The 18,379-nt window shown below is 44.8% G+C and overlaps 3 protein-coding genes across 3 annotated transcripts in view; all 3 read left to right on the top strand.

Annotated features, from left to right (window-relative positions):
• SARC_05429 (CAMK/CDPK protein kinase) overlaps positions 1–4,348 on the top strand; it is a gene marked incomplete at its 3' end in the record, with an annotated part of 8,465 nt that extends 4,117 nt beyond the window's left edge. The window contains exon 7 of the mRNA XM_014300711.1: positions 214–4,348. Within this exon, the coding sequence (XP_014156186.1) occupies positions 214–4,348 (4,135 nt within the window). The remainder of the gene's footprint in view (positions 1–213) is intronic.
• A 4,865-nt stretch (positions 4,349–9,213) lies between these two features.
• On the top strand, positions 9,214–11,846 carry SARC_05428 (guanine deaminase). Its single transcript, XM_014300710.1, has 4 exons — positions 9,214–9,454; positions 9,656–9,985; positions 10,164–10,285; positions 10,760–11,846. The coding sequence occupies exons 1-4, from the start codon at positions 9,278–9,280 to the stop codon at positions 11,523–11,525; spliced, it is 1,395 nt and encodes a 464-aa protein (XP_014156185.1). The 5' UTR covers positions 9,214–9,277; the 3' UTR covers positions 11,526–11,846.
• Positions 11,847–12,898: 1,052 nt separating this feature from the next.
• Positions 12,899–16,073, top strand: SARC_05427 (hypothetical protein). Its single transcript, XM_014300709.1, has 4 exons — positions 12,899–13,729; positions 14,354–14,763; positions 15,106–15,217; positions 15,490–16,073. The coding sequence occupies exons 1-4, from the start codon at positions 13,088–13,090 to the stop codon at positions 15,793–15,795; spliced, it is 1,470 nt and encodes a 489-aa protein (XP_014156184.1). The 5' UTR covers positions 12,899–13,087; the 3' UTR covers positions 15,796–16,073.
• Positions 16,074–18,379: the final 2,306 nt, after the last annotated feature.

The raw sequence follows: 18,379 nt of genomic DNA, 5'->3' as shown, positions 1-18,379 counted from the left end.
ATATATATATATGTGTGTGTGTGTGTGTGTGTGTGAATTTGCTTCAGGCACTGCGCGAAATAACAGTACCATGGTCGTCCAGATGAATGTGTGTGTATGTAGTGGTTCACATGAGCACATGTATCTGTGCTACACGAGTGCATGCCATGTGTATATGTAATGTCAATCCATTGCCCATGACTGCTTTGCTAATAGTTTTACACCCATCTACAGGCGCACCCTCTCATACCTGGGAAAGTCTGGTATGCACACCCAGAGCGACGGCAACCTGGTCAAAAACCGCCGGAACGACAACTCAGACGAAGTCATTACCAACGACGCAACAGACAGTGTTTATCCTGACAGTCAGTCACTCGGCTCAGATGTCCTGGTTGTGGAAGAGGACTGGGAGGTGCCGTTGGGCGAGGGCCGAGACGCCACGCTTGTGGCCCAACACGTGGGGCCTCCCCGGCAGGGGATCTGTTTGGACTGTGCCGAAGGGGATAGACACTGTACGACACACACACAGACGCACGGGACTATGGAGATGGCGGAGGTGTCTACGCAGACGGCACCAGGCAAACTGGCTGACGCGCTGTGCTCCTGTGTGGACAAGGCAGCGTGTGTGTGCAAGGAGGTTGAGAAGGTGACCAAACAGGCGTGTGCAAAGGGCAAAAGTAAGGGTCTGGCCATGGGCGCTACCATGACCATGCCTGAGCCCAAACGGTTTGAGGCGTTCGATTCCGGAGATGTTGCGGCCCCCAGGCAACAGGTAAATGCTGACACGTTTGACACCAGTGACACCAATGCGCATTATGAGACTCGTGACACTTTTGGCGCTAATGACACTATTGACACCAGTGATGTGCGTGGCACCAGTGCGAGTGCAAGTGCGAGTGCGAGTATTGATGTGAGTCCATGTGTAGAAGACACCACTCCCCTCCGCAACAACCCTAACAGCGCTGCACACACGCACCCCGACACCCACGACACGAAGGTGGCGCAAAGCAACAACACCAATAGTCACGATATGCAACACAGTAGCAACCCAGCGAACTATAGCAGCCAGAGTGTCATCAGAGACACAGCCCCCGAGAAGGACGCCAGGGCGCATGTGCTGGCAGCACCCACCAACCACGTCAGAAGCAAAGGCGACCCGTACACGCACGGACTCACCCACAGACACAACCCCAGGAACAAGCACTACACAGCCCCTACACACCGAGGCACTACCACACCCACGGCACACAGGTCTATCAGCACACCAGACTTACACCACACACCCACACAACACCACACACCCAACACACACGTCATACCCAGAGCATCTACTAGTGCCCTCAACTCCGCCTTTGGCATGCGCAAGCGCTGTGGGAGTCTGCGGTGGAGCAGGTCCAGTGAGCCGTTGATCAGCCTGGACGATATAAGCGAAGGGGATAGCGGGCGCAGCACAGACACAGTCGTTAGCCGCAGCGCAGCGGATGGCGGGGGTAGGCGGAGGAGCTCAGGCACACACAGCGGTAGGGATACTCCCACACGCAGGAACGTGCTACGGCAGATGCTAGATAGGGAGGGGGAGATGTACCGGACAGGCAGCAGTGATATCTGTTTTAGCAGCGGGGCGGAGGATGGTAACGACACGGACACCAGCAGCATAGGCAGTTACCATAGCAACGACGAGGGCGCGCACCCCCAGAGCCGGAGCGACTCGGTGGGGAGAAAGCTGAAGCAGTTGCCATCGGCGTTGCGTACTGTCACCAAGAAGACGCCCACGCACCCACATAACGCCTCAGAAGGACATACGATAGCCGTCGGTATCATCAGTGGATCCTCGGCTGTCGATGCCATGGATTGTGAAGCGGCACTCTCGTTAGTAGATGCGTACAGCCACGAACGCCCCAGCGCACGGGACCATACACGCACACACCCAAACAAACGCACCCGTTGTACCGAGCATGCAGACACGGACGACGGTGGTAAGGCAATGGACCATGGAGACAGGGGGGCTTTCTCGGGGGCCAATGACACTGATGACGAGAGTTGTGTGTACAGTACAGATGACAGCCTGTCAGGCGACGACGGCAGCGTGTCAGATATCTTTGGCAGCGAGCTCGACATGTCGTACGCGGATGACGCGTCTGTGTCGGATATGTCTGTCAGGGCGTCGGATTTGTCGGATAGAGTGTCGGAGATGGGTGATAGTGAGTCAGTGACACAGACCCGACCGCACATCACACACACACACACACATGTACTGCCACGGACAGCTAACGAAACACAACAGCACCCAGACACCGAGACACTCGGGCAAATCCCACTGCCATCTGACTCAAGCACACAGACCAACACCCCACCACCCCACACACACACCACCCCATCCGCCACCACGCACACCAGGGTGTCTGAACGCACGGATTCGCAGGCTTCTGTGCACGCAGAGACGACAACCTCAGCGCTTACGCCGTCGCATACACCGGCAATGAAGAAGGGCCGTGTGCCCGCTCGCAGTGTGGGGTTTGTGGCCACAGTCGCTGCGCACGACAGTGAGCTCGACGCGCACACCGTCGCTGTGGACGAACACCCGTACCGCTTTCTCCACAGCACCAACAGCACGAACACTCACACCACCGCATCCGCCCACGCACACTCTCCCGGCACGCTTTCCGACACTCTGTTTCCGTATATGGGTGCGGTGGGAGGGGCGTGTGTGTATGGTGTTCACGGGGCATCTGTGTGTGTGTTGTTTCTGCTGGGGTGGGCTGTGTATCTGGCTGTGGAGTACGGAGAGGTGTTCGGCTCGTCTTTAGGGCCGCAGCGCAAGCAACGTCGCACGCGTCGAGGCAGCAAGAAGGGTTTGGGGGTGTCGGATGGCACTATCAATAGATCGACGGTTTCTAAAAATAGATTGGTTGGTGGCACGCAGACGACTACTGGAATACACCCGAGTGACTGTGTGCGTGGGGAGGGCGACGCACGCCGTCACCCAACTGCTCGCACACCAAGCACGTCCACGCACACTGACACAACTCTGCCACCCTCCACACCCACGCACACGCACACGCGCACGCGCACGACTGCACAGAATGATCCGACCGAGCCCTCTGGCGCCACCAAGAAAGAGAAGCCGGTTATAGGCATGTGCAACACCACCGACGCGCAGAAGGGCTTTGCTAACCGCAACCTCACACATATTGTGACAAAGATGTTGGGTGCAGGGGGCAGCCACGAGACACACAGGCCGCCCGAAGCCATGCACACACCTCCGGAAGTACGGGTGAACCGCATGAGCGCCCCCAATTCCAAGCGAGTGGGTGTGGACGAGCCAGGCCCGTCGAACCTGGGCTATGGAGACGGTCGCCATGGCAACTGCACGGGTAGCGCGGAGATGGAAGGAGCGGTTGCAGGTGCGGATGCCCAGACCCGCCGACTCACTCCGCTGCCGGAGAAGGACAACGACGACACGAACAAAGGCACGGCCAGTCGGAAGACCAGTGGCATGGGCCCACTCAAGAGCATACGCCCCTCGGCCATGAGCAGACCCTCGGACGCTACGGTGCAGCAACGCCGCCAGACCCTCATGCACGACCAAGTCAAGTGCATCAACCACCTCAACTTCCTTCTGAGCATCAGCGGCAAGCTGGACCTGCCCGTGCCCGTTATGGCGCAGTTGTGCTTTGATCTCGTCGACCGTGACCACACGCTGTTTATTGACAAGCGCGAGTTCCGCGTGTTCATTGAGAGTGTTCTGATGATTGTGGTGGCGGGCGACGTGGTGGACTTTGACGTCGTCGTGGACCGTGAGTTTGAGACGTGCGACAAAAGCGGCGACGGGCTGATCAGCGTGTCGGAGTTTGTCAGCGCCAGCAGCCGCAGCACGCTGCTGAAGCGCTACCAGGACGCCCTAGCGCGCATGTGGCTCACGAGAAACGAGTTGTTTAACTCGGAGCTGGAGACCCTACACCAGTCCGCTCAGGGCTGGGTGTCACTCAATTTTGGGGCTCAGGGCGGAGGTGGACTGATGATGACCACAGGCCCATGGAACAAGCGATACATCGCATTGCACGACAGACGCTATCTGAGTGTGTGGAAGAAGTACGAGGACTTTGCCTCGGGAGTTCTAGGAGATAGGGTGTACGAGCTATCGCCCGAGCACGTTGCCATGACGATGTTCATCCCAGTGGTGTTGCCGAACTACGGCGACTATAAGGTACAGGCGGGGCGTATCAAGACGCGCCCCCGCATCAAGCTGGCGTTCTCCGATGGGGACTGTCTGATTCTGCAGGCCAAGAGTCAACGCGTGATGAATATGTGGGAGGACCTTCTGATAGAGACAGGAATCTCCCACTGGCGGAAACAAACGGTGATTTAGGTACATGCATATGCCAGGGCTGATTGTGCATGCGGCCGTGGCATCGCCTGCCAAACTGTATTGGCAGTTCCTTGTGGCTCGATGCGACCCACATCGGTGTCTTCTGTTTTGAGGGGATTGTTGCTTGTTGATGAGCGCCACACACTCAATCTTAGTCATCATTGAATGTCACAATGCCCCGATGCCGTCTAGCTGACCCGCTATTCCGGGACATCGGTGATTTGGACATCGTACTAACAATGATTACGATACGTTGGAAGTATATGGATCTGGTATAGCTCTAGTATTTGTACCGGTTTTACTTTCGCTTGGATATCGGTACATTACTAGTTTGGATATGGAATCTACATCCTGCAGCGATCGGAAGAATGGTTGCTCAGTGCACTGCCTTCATATACATCTCAGTCCGTTTCTGGTTTAGAGATCAAAAATGACGTTAAAATGCTGCACTCAGTCACGTGTACCGTGTGCTATGATATCCCAACACTCAACAAAGCAAGGATCAGCTGGACATTATTCGCACCATATCTACAAGGCTATACCCAACAGCCACCCGAACACGACAAACTGATAGCTTGCGTTGAAACGATTAGACTTTCGGTCTGTAGTTTTGCTGATGAGGTTAGATATACTTCAGCCAGCCGACACATCAATTGTGTATGTGTGCGGATTACCTCCGGGTGAATGTGCCTCTTATTGCTAGAGTGAATCAATCGGAAGAAATTGTTTTCGTCTCGAAAACGTTCACCAGGTCAAACAACATTAAAGATTTTACGATTAGATAACCCTGCTATAGATATTACTAAATGAAGACATATATTTGTGCCTTTTATAATTGGTATGAAGTATGCATGTATTGCCTTCCCACAACTTAGCCTTCAGAATGTTCTTGATCGATAGGCGACGATCAATCTTGGCGTTCCAATATACAGTAAATTAACCGGTAGTATGCAGCAGAGTAATTCGTCGTTAAGATATTATTTAGGATTGTTGGTTAGTCCTTCAGTTTACATTCTCACCCATTTCTGAAAGACCTGCCCCTGATCATAAACATATATTCATATTCAAATGTGCAAATACGCACCGTTATAAACGAACTATCGAATGCTAGTGTCCTGATTAAATCCTAAAGCCCTAATACTAGTGTTCTGTTTCGGATCCTCATGAAAATCATGTATTTACAGTGTTCCTGGAGGATTTATCTTTCACTCGTGAACTGTTTTTCGCTCTATACAATTTATACGTACAATAGATTAAGTGTATGTATACGAATGCATTTGTGTACAGTTAAAAATATTGCATTACCCACTCAAACGAATACTCGGCCACCGATAATTCATTTCGTCCCGTCACGCATTATCTATATTTCAAACGGTATGGATGCGCACAATACGGGCCAAGGTAAGCAAATTCGAAATGCCACGGGTATACATGTTTTGAAACTGATCGAATGTGCAGTTTTATCCGCACTACACATCTGATAAATTAGTACAACACCTACGCCTTATAACTCTCAATCAGTGACGAGATTGGTGCAGCGAAAGTGAAGCATACTTCACTGATTTCTCGAATTGTAATTTATTTTCTCATCTGCAGCCTATTGAGGCCCTTTGATTACAACGCATTTGACTATACAGTCAATCCAGGGTTTCATGAACATATGGAGAATCTACTTGCACTGCAGGTTATGAATATAAACCTATACACGCCAGTAATGTAGCTAAGTGAGACCAATTTAAACATGATTAACACTATTATCACATTGGACTCTGCAACCACAATTTCAGCGTTTCGAATAGATCGTTTATTGCCATGACCAGGAGACAAGAAATACCCTTTTACGTCCTCAGATTTACTTTGTGTGCCGAGAATCTAGACAAGATTAATTATTACATCAGTGAAAAGGGCGCATAAGTAAAGTTTACAAAGTTATATTTGCAATCGCTGTGTTCCGTGTTACGTGATACGACATGGTGCACTCTCAAAACGACACGAAACGATGATGTGAGTGATGTTGGAGTTTGTTGGAAATGAGTATGACACAGGTTACACCCGACACCGCTGTCGAGACTCGAGAGGGTCAAGAGTGTCGTCACTCAGGTCACTGTCGGCTGTCGTCACTCAAGTCACTCCGTCACTGTCGGCTGTCATTTTTACTTTTTTTCTAACCTGCTGGAATTTGGTTTGCTAAAGTATAGCTTTCACGTGTCGTCACTGGCGTGCCTCAGGCACTCAACCCAATGTCAGCTCGTAGTTAAGATCTATTTTCATGATAAAACCATGTATATTATTCTAGGGTGTAATGTTCATAAATAGCCTCCAATAAGAACATAGTCATGTGCAGTGGCAAGTGGCATGGGTACCCTAAGCCTAAGGCTTCATAATATTATACATACATACCCTAGCACTTTTGTTTTGTTTTATATAGAAATAGGACACACACTAGATACTGTTGAGTGTTCTTTTGGCTTTATTAAACTTTTAGGCCGGTTTTATTAACTTTGCAAAATATAGGGAAATAAATTTTGAGATGAGTAAAACATGTTACTCCGGGAACTAATTTCAGTATTTCTTAACACATATGGATTTTTGGTCAAGATTTCAGAATATTCAGAAAATATTGAGGATCGATTTCCATACTTTTTCAGCACAATAATTTTGGAAATCGGATGTACTGACGATTTTGGCTTCATCAAATTCTGCTATTCGAGACGCAAAAAATACAACACAATATTTCGTTTTGTTGTATATTTCCTTCAAGTCTAATAGAAGACCCTCTTTTTGCTTTGGGAAAGAAATTGTTTGTTGTGATTTATCGAATTACTCCAACTTTCACTCACATTACTCCGATTGACATCAAAACTCTGGCTCTGGTTAATATATGTCAATCAAAACGCCGTCTTCAAATTTTCGGCTCCAGAACAGAATTTCTTGTGTGTCTGCGGCTCTGCGCATTTGCCAACTCGTAAAAAGGAATTGCTATGCCAATATTCGACAATATTTTAAATACACCTGGCAGCATATTTTGAAATTGTGCGGGAATATACAGTTTCAAAATTTCTCAAGAAATATACCAAAATATACCTCTATATTTTTAGGGCTATATTTTCTCTATATTTTCCAAAGTTAGCAAACCCGGCCTTAGAATTTTACATTTATTTATTTCCTCACAGAGCCCTCTAAAATAAAGTAAAAGGTGGCCTTCAAAATTTATCATTTTTAGGAGGCTATGATTCGTTCGTGGCGAACTGGTGCGAATCGCACACAGTCACACAGTTGACACGCCGTGACCCTAATAAAACCAAACAAGCAATTTTTCACTTCACACTACAGTTCACACTTGTGTCAGTTGTCACCAACAAGAGTCTATAAGACCCAAGACTCGAAAAAACAACAGTGTCAATCTGTCAGTTTATCCCTCTTTTCCAGCTGGTCTTGAGGCCTTGGCCCTTGAGGCCCGGGCCCTGGGGCAGGGCCCCTGGCCCCTGGGTTCTTGCCGCACCACGCGCTGTCTTCTGCTCTCTCTATTTTTCTTGTTTTTTGTTTCAAAACAATTCCCCAGACTTATCCTTTTGTATGTATTTAAGTATTTATGTATTTATATATTTATGTTTTGTTGCTCAATTTATTTAGAAGAAGGCTATGTATTTATGTATGGGGTTTTTAAAAATTGATAATTTTTTTCAACAACATAAACAAAATCAAACAAAAATGTTTTTTTTTATGCTTCATTTTTATATTTGTATCATGAGTTATTGTTTAAATCCTAATCCTTTGAACATTTGGCCATTTGCACCTCACGAGTCCTCTGTCCTCATTAATGAGCCTTTTTGATCTGCCTATCTGAGACAGACTAGTCAAAAGTCAGGACTCAGGACTCAGGACTCAGTCACTCAGGTCAATGGTCACTTGACTGATGAGTGATGACTCACTGTTGAACTTGTGTTGTGAAGAAACGTGACACACTGACACTGGTGACTTTAGAAGTTCAGACTGGGTCAAAACTCAATCAAAACCAAATTAAAAACATCCCAAAAGTCCAAAAATAAATATGTATTTACAGTACATATGTACCTCATTTTTTTTTAAACAAAAGCTGTTTCACGTCGTAACTACTTACGATCACAGGCTGTGCAAACCATATTCCGTCATCTCCACCTTAGTACCCAATAGTAATCCGTATAGCACTTTAGCAATGTACGTATTTTCGTATCTAGTTACCAGTTTGCGTCTACTATGTTGAAATATTCGCAACTTTTTGAGTAAAAAGCCATTTACTATCGATTTATTGGCTGCCAGCTCACCCGCATAGGAATTTGAATTTGGAGCACCACCATCAAAAGCCAGCCCAGCCGTGACGATTCGATGATCACTATATAAGGATGTGTTTTATCCAAGTCTTGTTTGAAATTATGGTAGTTAATGTCGTTAATTGTTTTCAGACACACTATTAGACTCGTTGTTTAACGTGATAAATAGATATAATACGTAAATTTAATACATACTCACAGAATGATAAACAGATTTGTGTATGACTCACCAGTGTCGCTGAGTTTAAAAAATGATAAATTGAGGAATTCCATACAGTGGGAGTATTTATGTATGTTTTTTTCAATACAAATGCTTTTTATCTTGACAGTGTGAAGAACTGAACGGCATAGTATTTATGACTGTGTGATAAACTATGCTAGTGTTACCGAGAGCCTGATGCCCTCATCACTGATGAGTTGAGGGTGGCAGCTGACACTTGGCACTGCCCGGCAAGTAGTGAGAGAGAGAGTAGAGCAAACGCAGTATTTACATATTTTCATAAAAGTATTTTATCATTGTATATAACCACAGCACGTAATACTACACTTGATCACATATAGTCTGTATTTACCGTATTTATAAATTTATATTGTTATAGAAAAACAAACCTTGTAAACAATGACAGACACCTACTCATATCGGAAGGATAGTGCTTTCTTCGATGAAGATGTTAGTTTACCCGTGGGTAATCAAAGTCGCCTAGATCATGTGTTTGTGGGAACCTTTGTGCAGTCAGTTGCATTTTCTGAGATGGTCGTTGAGAAGCGCGTGGTGGGAGTGTGTACCGATGGCAAGGTATGTTGGCCATGTTTTTTTATGACACGGCAATGCTTTTTGAGGGGGATGCAAGTATGCTTCACTTCGAAGGTTCGAAAGTATTACTGTTGTGTGTAAATTGATATGCCTTCGGGGGTTATGGTACGGAAATAGTTAGGGTTCTCCCATCTCATTCTCATTCAATCATCCTTTTTATCGTTGCATATTTTCCTGAAACAGATTGCATTCACAGGGCACGAGGATGAATTACCTGAGTTGATGCAAACACATGGGTTAGTTGAGGCGGATATTGTTCGACTTGGAGAAAACGAGTTTATTATGCCAGGCTTAATAGACACGCACCACCACGCACCACAGTATGCGTTTGCAGGCACAGGTTATGATTTGACTCTGTTGGACTGGTTGAATACATACACATTCCCGGTGGAGTCTAAGTATAGCTGCGAGAAATTTGCCAAGGAAACGTACAAGAAGGCTGTGAAACGCACACTTGACTCGGGAACTACTACTAACACATACTTCGCCACCATCCACCTGGAGGCTAGCAAGGTAAATCGCAAGCGCAAATCCTAAACCCCAAAACCATGCTACAGCTATCGTTCCGTGATAACGTCGCCCATCGTTTGGTACACGTCTCGTGTATATTTGTGCTTCTGGTGCGTGTATAGACTTGCATACTTATGGACTATACTTACGCATTCTCAATATACCCCGTCATTTCCACCAGATCCTTGTTGAAACCATTGGTGAGATTGGTCAGCGAGCATTTGTAGGCAAGGTCAACATGGACCGCAACTCGCCTGACTACTACAGGGAAGAGACCGGCGATTCCTTGGGCGATACGGAAGAGTATGTTCTATATGGCCTGTTTACTTCCTTTTCCCGTGTATTTGGACGTTCACTAGTTATGTGGTTCGCCTATCGGGGTGTATTGAACATGTAACTTTTCGTTTTTCAATGCTTGCACGTGCGTAGCGTACCAGCTAAGATGATTATTTGCAGTTGGCTTAATTAATGTGTTGCAAACTGAATAATAGTGCTTTCTGACAAGTGAACACCACGTATTAGGCCTTGGGCAGCGATTGTTACATATGTGAATATATTCGTAAACCCATCGTTTTCTTCACTGTTTGATCGAACTAGGTGTGTGAATACGCCTACCACTACGGCGATGTTTTATGTTACCACTTTACATTCGATGGATTTTTGTATGAACCTCGTGTCTTTTCTGAGCCATGCCTTCGTTGTCGTTAACTTCCATCTCCTTTTATCGCTGCTATATCTTGCTCATTACTTATCATAATATCTCGTTCGCACTTGCAGATTCATCCAACACGTCATCAACGGGCCTTATTCGGAGAGAATCACCCCCGTCATCACCCCTCGATTTGTGCCGTCCTGCAGTTCAGAACTCATGCACGGCCTGGGCGAGTTAGCCGCCAAGTACGACATCCCCATCCAATCGCACCTGTGTGAGAACAAGCCCGAGATTGAGTGGGTCAAGACCCTACATCCCGAAAGTGTGGCCTATGCACACGTGTACGATGACCACCGCCTGCTCACAGACCGGTCTATTATGGCCCATTGCGTGCACCTCAGCGACGAGGAGATCGACCTGTTCCGCAAGAACAACGCCGGTGTATCACATTGCCCGAACTCGAACTTTTCACTCACCAGCGGCTGCTTGAACGTGCGCCGGTTACTTGAGAGCGATATCAAGGTGGGACTAGGCACAGACGTGAGTGGGGGCTACTCCAGCTCTATGCTGGACTCTATGCGCCAGGCCATCATCTGCTCTACGGCTGTACACTTTCAGGACGAATCTCGAGTGCCGTTATCGTATCAAGAGGTGTTCTATTTGGCGACGCTGGGAGGGGCGACTGTGTTGGGCATGGATGATACCCTGGGAACGTTTGAGGTAGGCAAGCAGTTTGATGCCTTGCGGGTGAACCCGGATGTAGAGGGATCGCCATTTGACCTATACGAGGGAGACACTGTAAGTGACATTGTGCAGAAGTTCCTTTACCTGGGAGATGACAGGAACATCACGCACGTGTTTGTGTCAGGAAAGACCGTTAAGTCGATCTAAACGATCAAGTCACCGTGGTAGGTGCTCGCCGGTATGATGTATGCTGGGCAACTGCACACTCATAAACACGTAGGCATCAGTGTTTTAATTAGAACGAGAGATGCAGAGAATATGGAAGGGTGTCATAGTAGAGATTGTCATTGTAGTATGCACTCTGTAGTACAAATTTTAACCTTTAAGGGTAGAGAAGTGACCTACATATTGTTAAAAGTAAATAGAAAAATAGAATGGAAAGATATAGAAACCTAGTGTTAAAACGTTAGAAACCACTAGTTGGATGTTCCTCTGGTAGCGAGCATTCAGAATAAATCAAGATCGTATCTACTTGCGTATGGAAGTTTACTATTTGCCGGTTTTGTTTATGGCTGTCCTCACGGTAAATATCGACGTATACAAAAATGAATACATAGTTTATACTCTGTAATTGCCCTTGCTTGAGAATGTGAAAATATTGTAAAAACAATGTCAAGAGTCATTGTATGTATATATGAAACTACTCGAATATACACATATCTTAATAAGTATAGGTTTATACAAATTTAATTTTATTATTGCATCAATATACACTATATGCTTATATGTGCATGTAATATATATATATATATATTTGTATAACAGTTATATGCATGTATATATTTATATATTTGTGTGTGTGTGTACATATATGTATATAAATATTGGTATGGACAAAAATAATTATATAAATATATATATAATAGATCGATATTCGTATATATATACCATATATTCATATAAATATATATCCATATATAGATATATGTAAATACATTTATATTAATTATATATATATATATTTGTATACATTTATATTAATTATATACATGTGTGTGTATATATATGTATTTATGTATGTATGTATATCAATATATATATATATATATATATATATATATATATATATATATATATATATTATATATATATTATATTATTATATATATATATATATATATATATGTTATTATTTTGTATATACATATATGTTGATTTCACAACTTAACTAATTCTTTTGGCGTTTATATTAACCTCAGTTTCGCAAGTTAATATGTGGCGCACTTCATGTAGTATGATCTTGAACCATCTTTGTTATATAGTCTCATTGGATCGTTTCAAAATGGTTCATGCTACATTTCAACCCTTTTTTATTTACATAAGGTTTATGCGGTCGCCTTCCCCCCCCCTAGCACATACCTCAAACTACAAAATGTTCAGTATCCTCAACCAGAAGCCTTATGATTTCGGGGCGCGATTCCCATGTTCACAACTTGTTCGATTTCTGTTGATATCTTTATTGATATGCGTGTGGGCCGGATATCCTCTGAATCTAAACTATAGCCTTCTTCCGTTTTATATTTTTACAGAATGCCTCGCTCAGACAATCGTTGTCTCACCGGACAGTCATTGAAGGCTGCCATCATCCGCTGCAATATATACAATAACGCTGGCTAAATCTTGATGTAATTCGAAGGGTTTTGGTTTCGAACACGAATTATTGCTTAGCAGATTGGCATTTTAGAGATTGCCTCGAGAATTGAGCAATCATGGCGGGGTTAATTAACATCAACTCAAACACGGACGATGCCTTCTACCGGTACAAGATGCCCAAGCTCATTGCGAAGGTCGAAGGCAAGGGTAACGGTATTAAGACCGTCATTGCCAATATGAGCGACATTGGAAAGGCTCTTGGAAGACCTCCATCCTACCCAACAAAGTGGTTCGGTTGTGAGCTCGGTTCACAGACTCATATGGATGCGAAGCATGAGAAGTACATTGTCAATGGAAAGTATGATGCGAAAGAGTTGCAGGACTTGCTTGATAAGTTTATCAAGAAGTATGTACTCTGTCCGTCGTGCGATAATCCGGAAACTGATGTGCGCGTGAGTAAAAAGGGTGATCTGAAGGCTAAGTGTGTGGCTTGTGGATGGAGCGGAGAATTCGATGGTAACCATAATTTGGCCAATTATATTCGCAAAAATCCCCCGGGCGCCGAATACGCACATTCATTGAGACATGGTGATAAAGACGGCGAGAAGAAAAAATTGAGAAAAGACGAAACTGACGCTGAGAAAGCTGATCGTAGAGCTGCCAAGAAGGCTGCCAAGCAACTCGCTGCACAGAACGGAGTATCACCCAGACCCGATCGCAAGGACAAGGAAAGCAAATCCGACAAGAAGGAGAAGAAGGTATGCGTCTACGTTAATGATTTTCTTGTGTGCTCGTGTTGTTTGTGATCATGCGGACATGTACTGAATACTTTTTAAAGTGAATAGTCTTGACGTTCTCAGAACATTTCATGTGCTATTTATAACAGTATACTGATTGCCACGATGATGTGTTGGGTGAGCTGTTGTAGTGGCAGATAGGCTTTCTGAACACACATAGGTCAGTTTGTAAGATAGTCTAAAGCCAACCTTGTGTTATTGAGGTTCGTGCGTTTTGCCCGGGAGGTTCGGAAGTTGGAACGAGTTTAGCGGCATGCTGGTCTGTAGAGGTCAGAACCTTTTTGCCTTTTCTATTTAAATGTATTTTGCGTAGATTATCGATGAGCATGATTCGATCGCTTGCTATTTGCCGATTGTCCAGCCGGTTCGCCGTGCGAGTTGAATGTGGGAAACGTCCCTTACGAATCTTCTAAACGCTACGGATGTGGACTCTACTGGAATTTGTGTTTCCCTATGTGATCTAAATTCAACCACAATATACCTTTGCGCATACAATGTAAAGAAAAGGAGCATTATAGTTTGGGTGCGAATTGTGTTTAGTTTGAGTGATATCACCATTCATTGATCATCTTATGGCGCACACAGTCCAAGAGAAAAAAGAAGGAGAAAGACAGCGGTGACGAGCCCGAAGAAGTGCACGCTTCTGAGGACGATGACGAAGACTGGACCGTCGATACCTCTGCTGAGGCCGTACGTCAACGTCTGGAAGATCTGCGTGTGGACATGGGAGAGGGAGCCAAGAATCTGACCTACACCGAGGCTGATTTCTTTGATATGGGCGAGAAAGAGCGTTTGGAACTGTTCAATACCTTTATGAAGAACGGGGCACACACTGATAAGGAACTGCTTGAGGAGGCCGAGCGCTTGGATGTCAAGGTGAAGAGTCTTGCGGTCATTGTAGAGGCGAAGTTCAGCGACGTGAATATCTTGGCGCAGATTAAGAAGCAGAAGACTATGCTGCAACGCTTCTGCTATGAAGACCCGAAAGCACAGATGTAAGTTATTTGTGTGGGAACTATATGTGAGTGTGTCTGAATGTAAGTGTGATTTGTGCGACCGAAAAAAACAACTTTTTTGTTCTATATTTAAACGCAGGAGGATGTTTGTTAAAAGTTCTCGAGTATGTCCACTTTCTCTTCGCATAATCGCGTCCCAAATGGTTGTTAATTATCGTGAAGAACCTCACGCGCTTCACTCCTGTCTGTAGTCGTGGTACTCTTTGATGCTTACATAGTCTTGCAGATCATATATGACATTCTCAAACCCAACTACTACCTAAAATTTAACCTTGTTCACCAGCTTACATATACATTTCTCATTCAATCATCTATCCGTAGGTGCTTATTGGGGTCAACTGAGCGACTAGTTGGCGTGACATATCCTTCACTGATGAGCAAAGTGCCCCATATCATCAAGACATACTACGATGAAGATATCGTCGATGAGGAGGTACGTTACTTGATATTTTGATGACCGAATGCAAATCGGGACATGGCACGTAGCGGCTGCTGGGAATGTAGCTGCTTTTACTTGAGGGGTTGTGGCTGTCGCACGCGTATTCGTAATTGCACCTTACAAGCTGTATGCTGTACTGTAATGTTTTGCGATGTCATCAGTGGATTTCCTGCGCACTGCCTTGTGTCTGAGGGCCGTCGGTCAGCGAAACAAGAATTTGTTCTGCTTGCTGATTATATTTTTAATTGCACCGCGATTGGTCGCAGGTTCTTATCGCTTGGGGCAAGCAGAACTCCTCCAAGTACGTATCATCGCAAGACACCTTCAAGCAGATCATCAAGCTGGCCCAGCCTGTGCTGGACTGGTTGGCAACGGCCGAATCAGACAGTGACGACGATGGATCCGGCGACGATGACGAGGATGATGACAGTGTGACTATCGAGCAGTCCAAATCACCAGCCCCTACGCCTAAGGTTGCCTATGGAATGCAACGAGGAATGCCGGGCAACACGGCCCAGGCAACGAAGGATGACGACGAAGATGACGATGATCTCGATATTGATGATATCTAAATCTTGTCTTTTCGAAAGCGCTGTAAATAGCTCGCATGCGTGCGTGCGTTGGAGTCGATATTTAAGGCGAGTGTGATATGCATTTTTGCTTCAATCATCGGGATCCGGGCACCAGCGTAGCGGGTTTGGTATATAATAGCATATACCTGTATATGTAGGTTGACAAGCGAGGCAGTTGATTGTTTATCACGTGTATAAGTTTCGGCAACCTGAATGCCTTATGACTAATAAAGGCAAACTTCTTTTCCCTTGTTGCGGTTGGGTCTTTTCTGATCTCGAACGATACTGTGTATCATCAAGGATATGCATTAGTTGACTCGTTTTTTAGAGTTATTAAAGTGTAGAGTCTTAAACAAACATGATAGATCTACTGCTAAACAGAGGCAGAAGTCGGAAAACACTCTCAACAACGTACGATGCTCTACTTGTATAAGGCGTACAAGAAGCTCGCTGTGGTTGATAATTTTGAAATAGATTTTCGAGATCTATAGAGGGGTTTAGAATTTATACTTAGGTGTAGATAAGTAACACAGTCCCCGACAATTCCGGGTTGTTCTTTGAGGTGTTCAGAACCTATAGTTGGTGACATATGGTAGAAGACTACAAATCCGCACCTGGGCCGTCAAGCTACGATCGTACTACACTGGAACCTAGAGGTATTTTCACAGTCTACATACTTGCGTTCGGCTGTTTCAAACAATTGCAATAATATGTATATAATGTTGTAAGCCGAGATAAATTTACAATGCAACCTTACGAAGATTCACATAACTCTGTCGGTTGGTTCAGACTATTATTGTTTTGAACACCTTTCTCAAGTCAGAGAATATTTTTAACTTCACTTTAAGATCTTCGATTCTGTGACATATGGAAGGTGCTCAGTAAAGTAGGCAAAGAAAACCGGGACGAATAATCAGTACTAAAAGCGGCACGTCTGGCAGATGATAAGCCGAGAACATTTCTTTGCTAGGCCTATAGTACGGTATACATCCCTGGTGATGTCGTCAGCTTCGAAGCAATTGATAAGTACTGCTTTATCTCCGCCTGAATAGTCACTTTTGCTGTAAGCATCAGTCCCGATTAGAGATCTGTAGTCCTGATTAGTCTTAGTGATCTATATAATACGCTGCACCAGCAGTGAAAAATACTGAATATAATACATACGCATATATGTGCATACCATAGCCTTGTACTATTTAGAGGGCTACGTTTATGCACTTGTATTTATATCAAATACATCATGTGGATAGCCTCTACTTGTGTGTAAATATTCATGTCCAAGTGGTCCAGCAGAGCATAGCCCCCTGAATAATCAACAAGAGGGAACTTCCCAAAACCCATTTTTTTTTTTTGGAGCAGATTGAACCCTACTATGTACAATTCAGAATTTCCGCCTGAGCAGTGAGCCGTTGTGACTGATGAGGCGGTGAGCCCTGAGGCCTGAGGCCTGAGGCTCTGCCCTGAGCGGCAGAGCCTATGAATTCTGACAGCCTCTGAGCCTGAGCCCTGAGGTAAGCTGCAGCAGCGCCCTCTCGCGGGGCTCGCGAAGTGGCAGTGAATACACACGTAAGTGAATAAACAAGCAAAAGTTTATTTCCTGCGTAAAAATGTCGCCACAATCTCACAGTTCATAATGTCCACACGACCATCACCATACTCTCGCGGGCGTACTCCTTCCGCAACGGATGCGTCCGTGGAGAACAAGCGAAGACCGGTTAAGTCAGCCTGGGAGAAGGTAACTGATTACGTATATAATTCTGTACAACGTTGAGTGTGTTATGTGTATGCTTACTTGTCCCCATAATTCAATTAGTGTACCGAGTTTCAGCCTGGAAGAAGATATCATTATACAAACATGTTTATGTATAACTCTAAATAGTCCATTTGCGTTTGTGATTCGTATGAATACATGTATGTGTACATGTACACGTGTATGAGTCTGCGCGTGTTTATGTGTATGTGCATATCCCTATAGTTTCAATAAGGGAATGTATTTCAGCCCGGGGAGAAGTATTCGATTATATATTTGATATGTAACTTGACAAGTCTTTATATGTACGCATGTATGGATATATGCGACTCTACAAGTCTTGCGTGTGTGTGTATACACATACGTGTATGTGTATGTTATTTTGTATATACAATTTCCTATAGTTTCGATTTGTGTATTAAGTTTCAACATGGGAGAAGTTAACTCAAACACATATCTCAAATGAGTGTATTGAGCTTCGGCGGTTCGTTGCCCACTCGGTATGTCCAGAACTTTGTGGTGTATACACGCGTTAAGATCGATCTTCTTGTGCCACAGCTTGTATATCATATGGAGCAGCCGACATATGCATATATGTGTGTCAAATGGTCCGCAAAAGACTGTTTATACTTGAGTATAGGAATTATTATACAGTCTTATGTGTACGGGCGCGAATATTATGTTTCGAATATATTTGTTTTGTATAATATATATATACGCATAAATACATTCATACATGCATACATATATACAAACGTACATACATACATACATACATATATACATACACACACACACATACATACATACATACACACATGCATACATACATAC

The sequence above is a fragment of the Sphaeroforma arctica genome, assembly GCF_001186125.1.
Source record: "Sphaeroforma arctica JP610 unplaced genomic scaffold supercont1.345, whole genome shotgun sequence".
Taxonomy (NCBI): Eukaryota; class Ichthyosporea; order Ichthyophonida; genus Sphaeroforma; species Sphaeroforma arctica.
The sequence above is the reverse complement of the archived record's forward strand: the minus strand, read 5'-3'. Positions and strand labels throughout refer to the sequence as shown.

Excerpts from the sequence above, each read along its gene's own strand:
- SARC_05428 (XM_014300710.1), top strand. The coding sequence starts at position 9,278 with ATGACAGACACCTACTCATATCGGAAGGATAGTGCTTTCTTCGATGAA. Across the intron at positions 9,455-9,655 it reads GAGTGTGTACCGATGGCAAG|ATTGCATTCACAGGGCACGA; the intron begins GTATGTTGGCCA and ends TTCCTGAAACAG. Across the intron at positions 9,986-10,163 it reads TCCACCTGGAGGCTAGCAAG|ATCCTTGTTGAAACCATTGG; the intron begins GTAAATCGCAAG and ends CATTTCCACCAG.
- SARC_05427 (XM_014300709.1), top strand. The coding sequence starts at position 13,088 with ATGGCGGGGTTAATTAACATCAACTCAAACACGGACGATGCCTTCTAC. Across the intron at positions 14,764-15,105 it reads GAAGACCCGAAAGCACAGAT|GTGCTTATTGGGGTCAACTG; the intron begins GTAAGTTATTTG and ends ATCTATCCGTAG. Across the intron at positions 15,218-15,489 it reads AAGATATCGTCGATGAGGAG|GTTCTTATCGCTTGGGGCAA; the intron begins GTACGTTACTTG and ends GATTGGTCGCAG.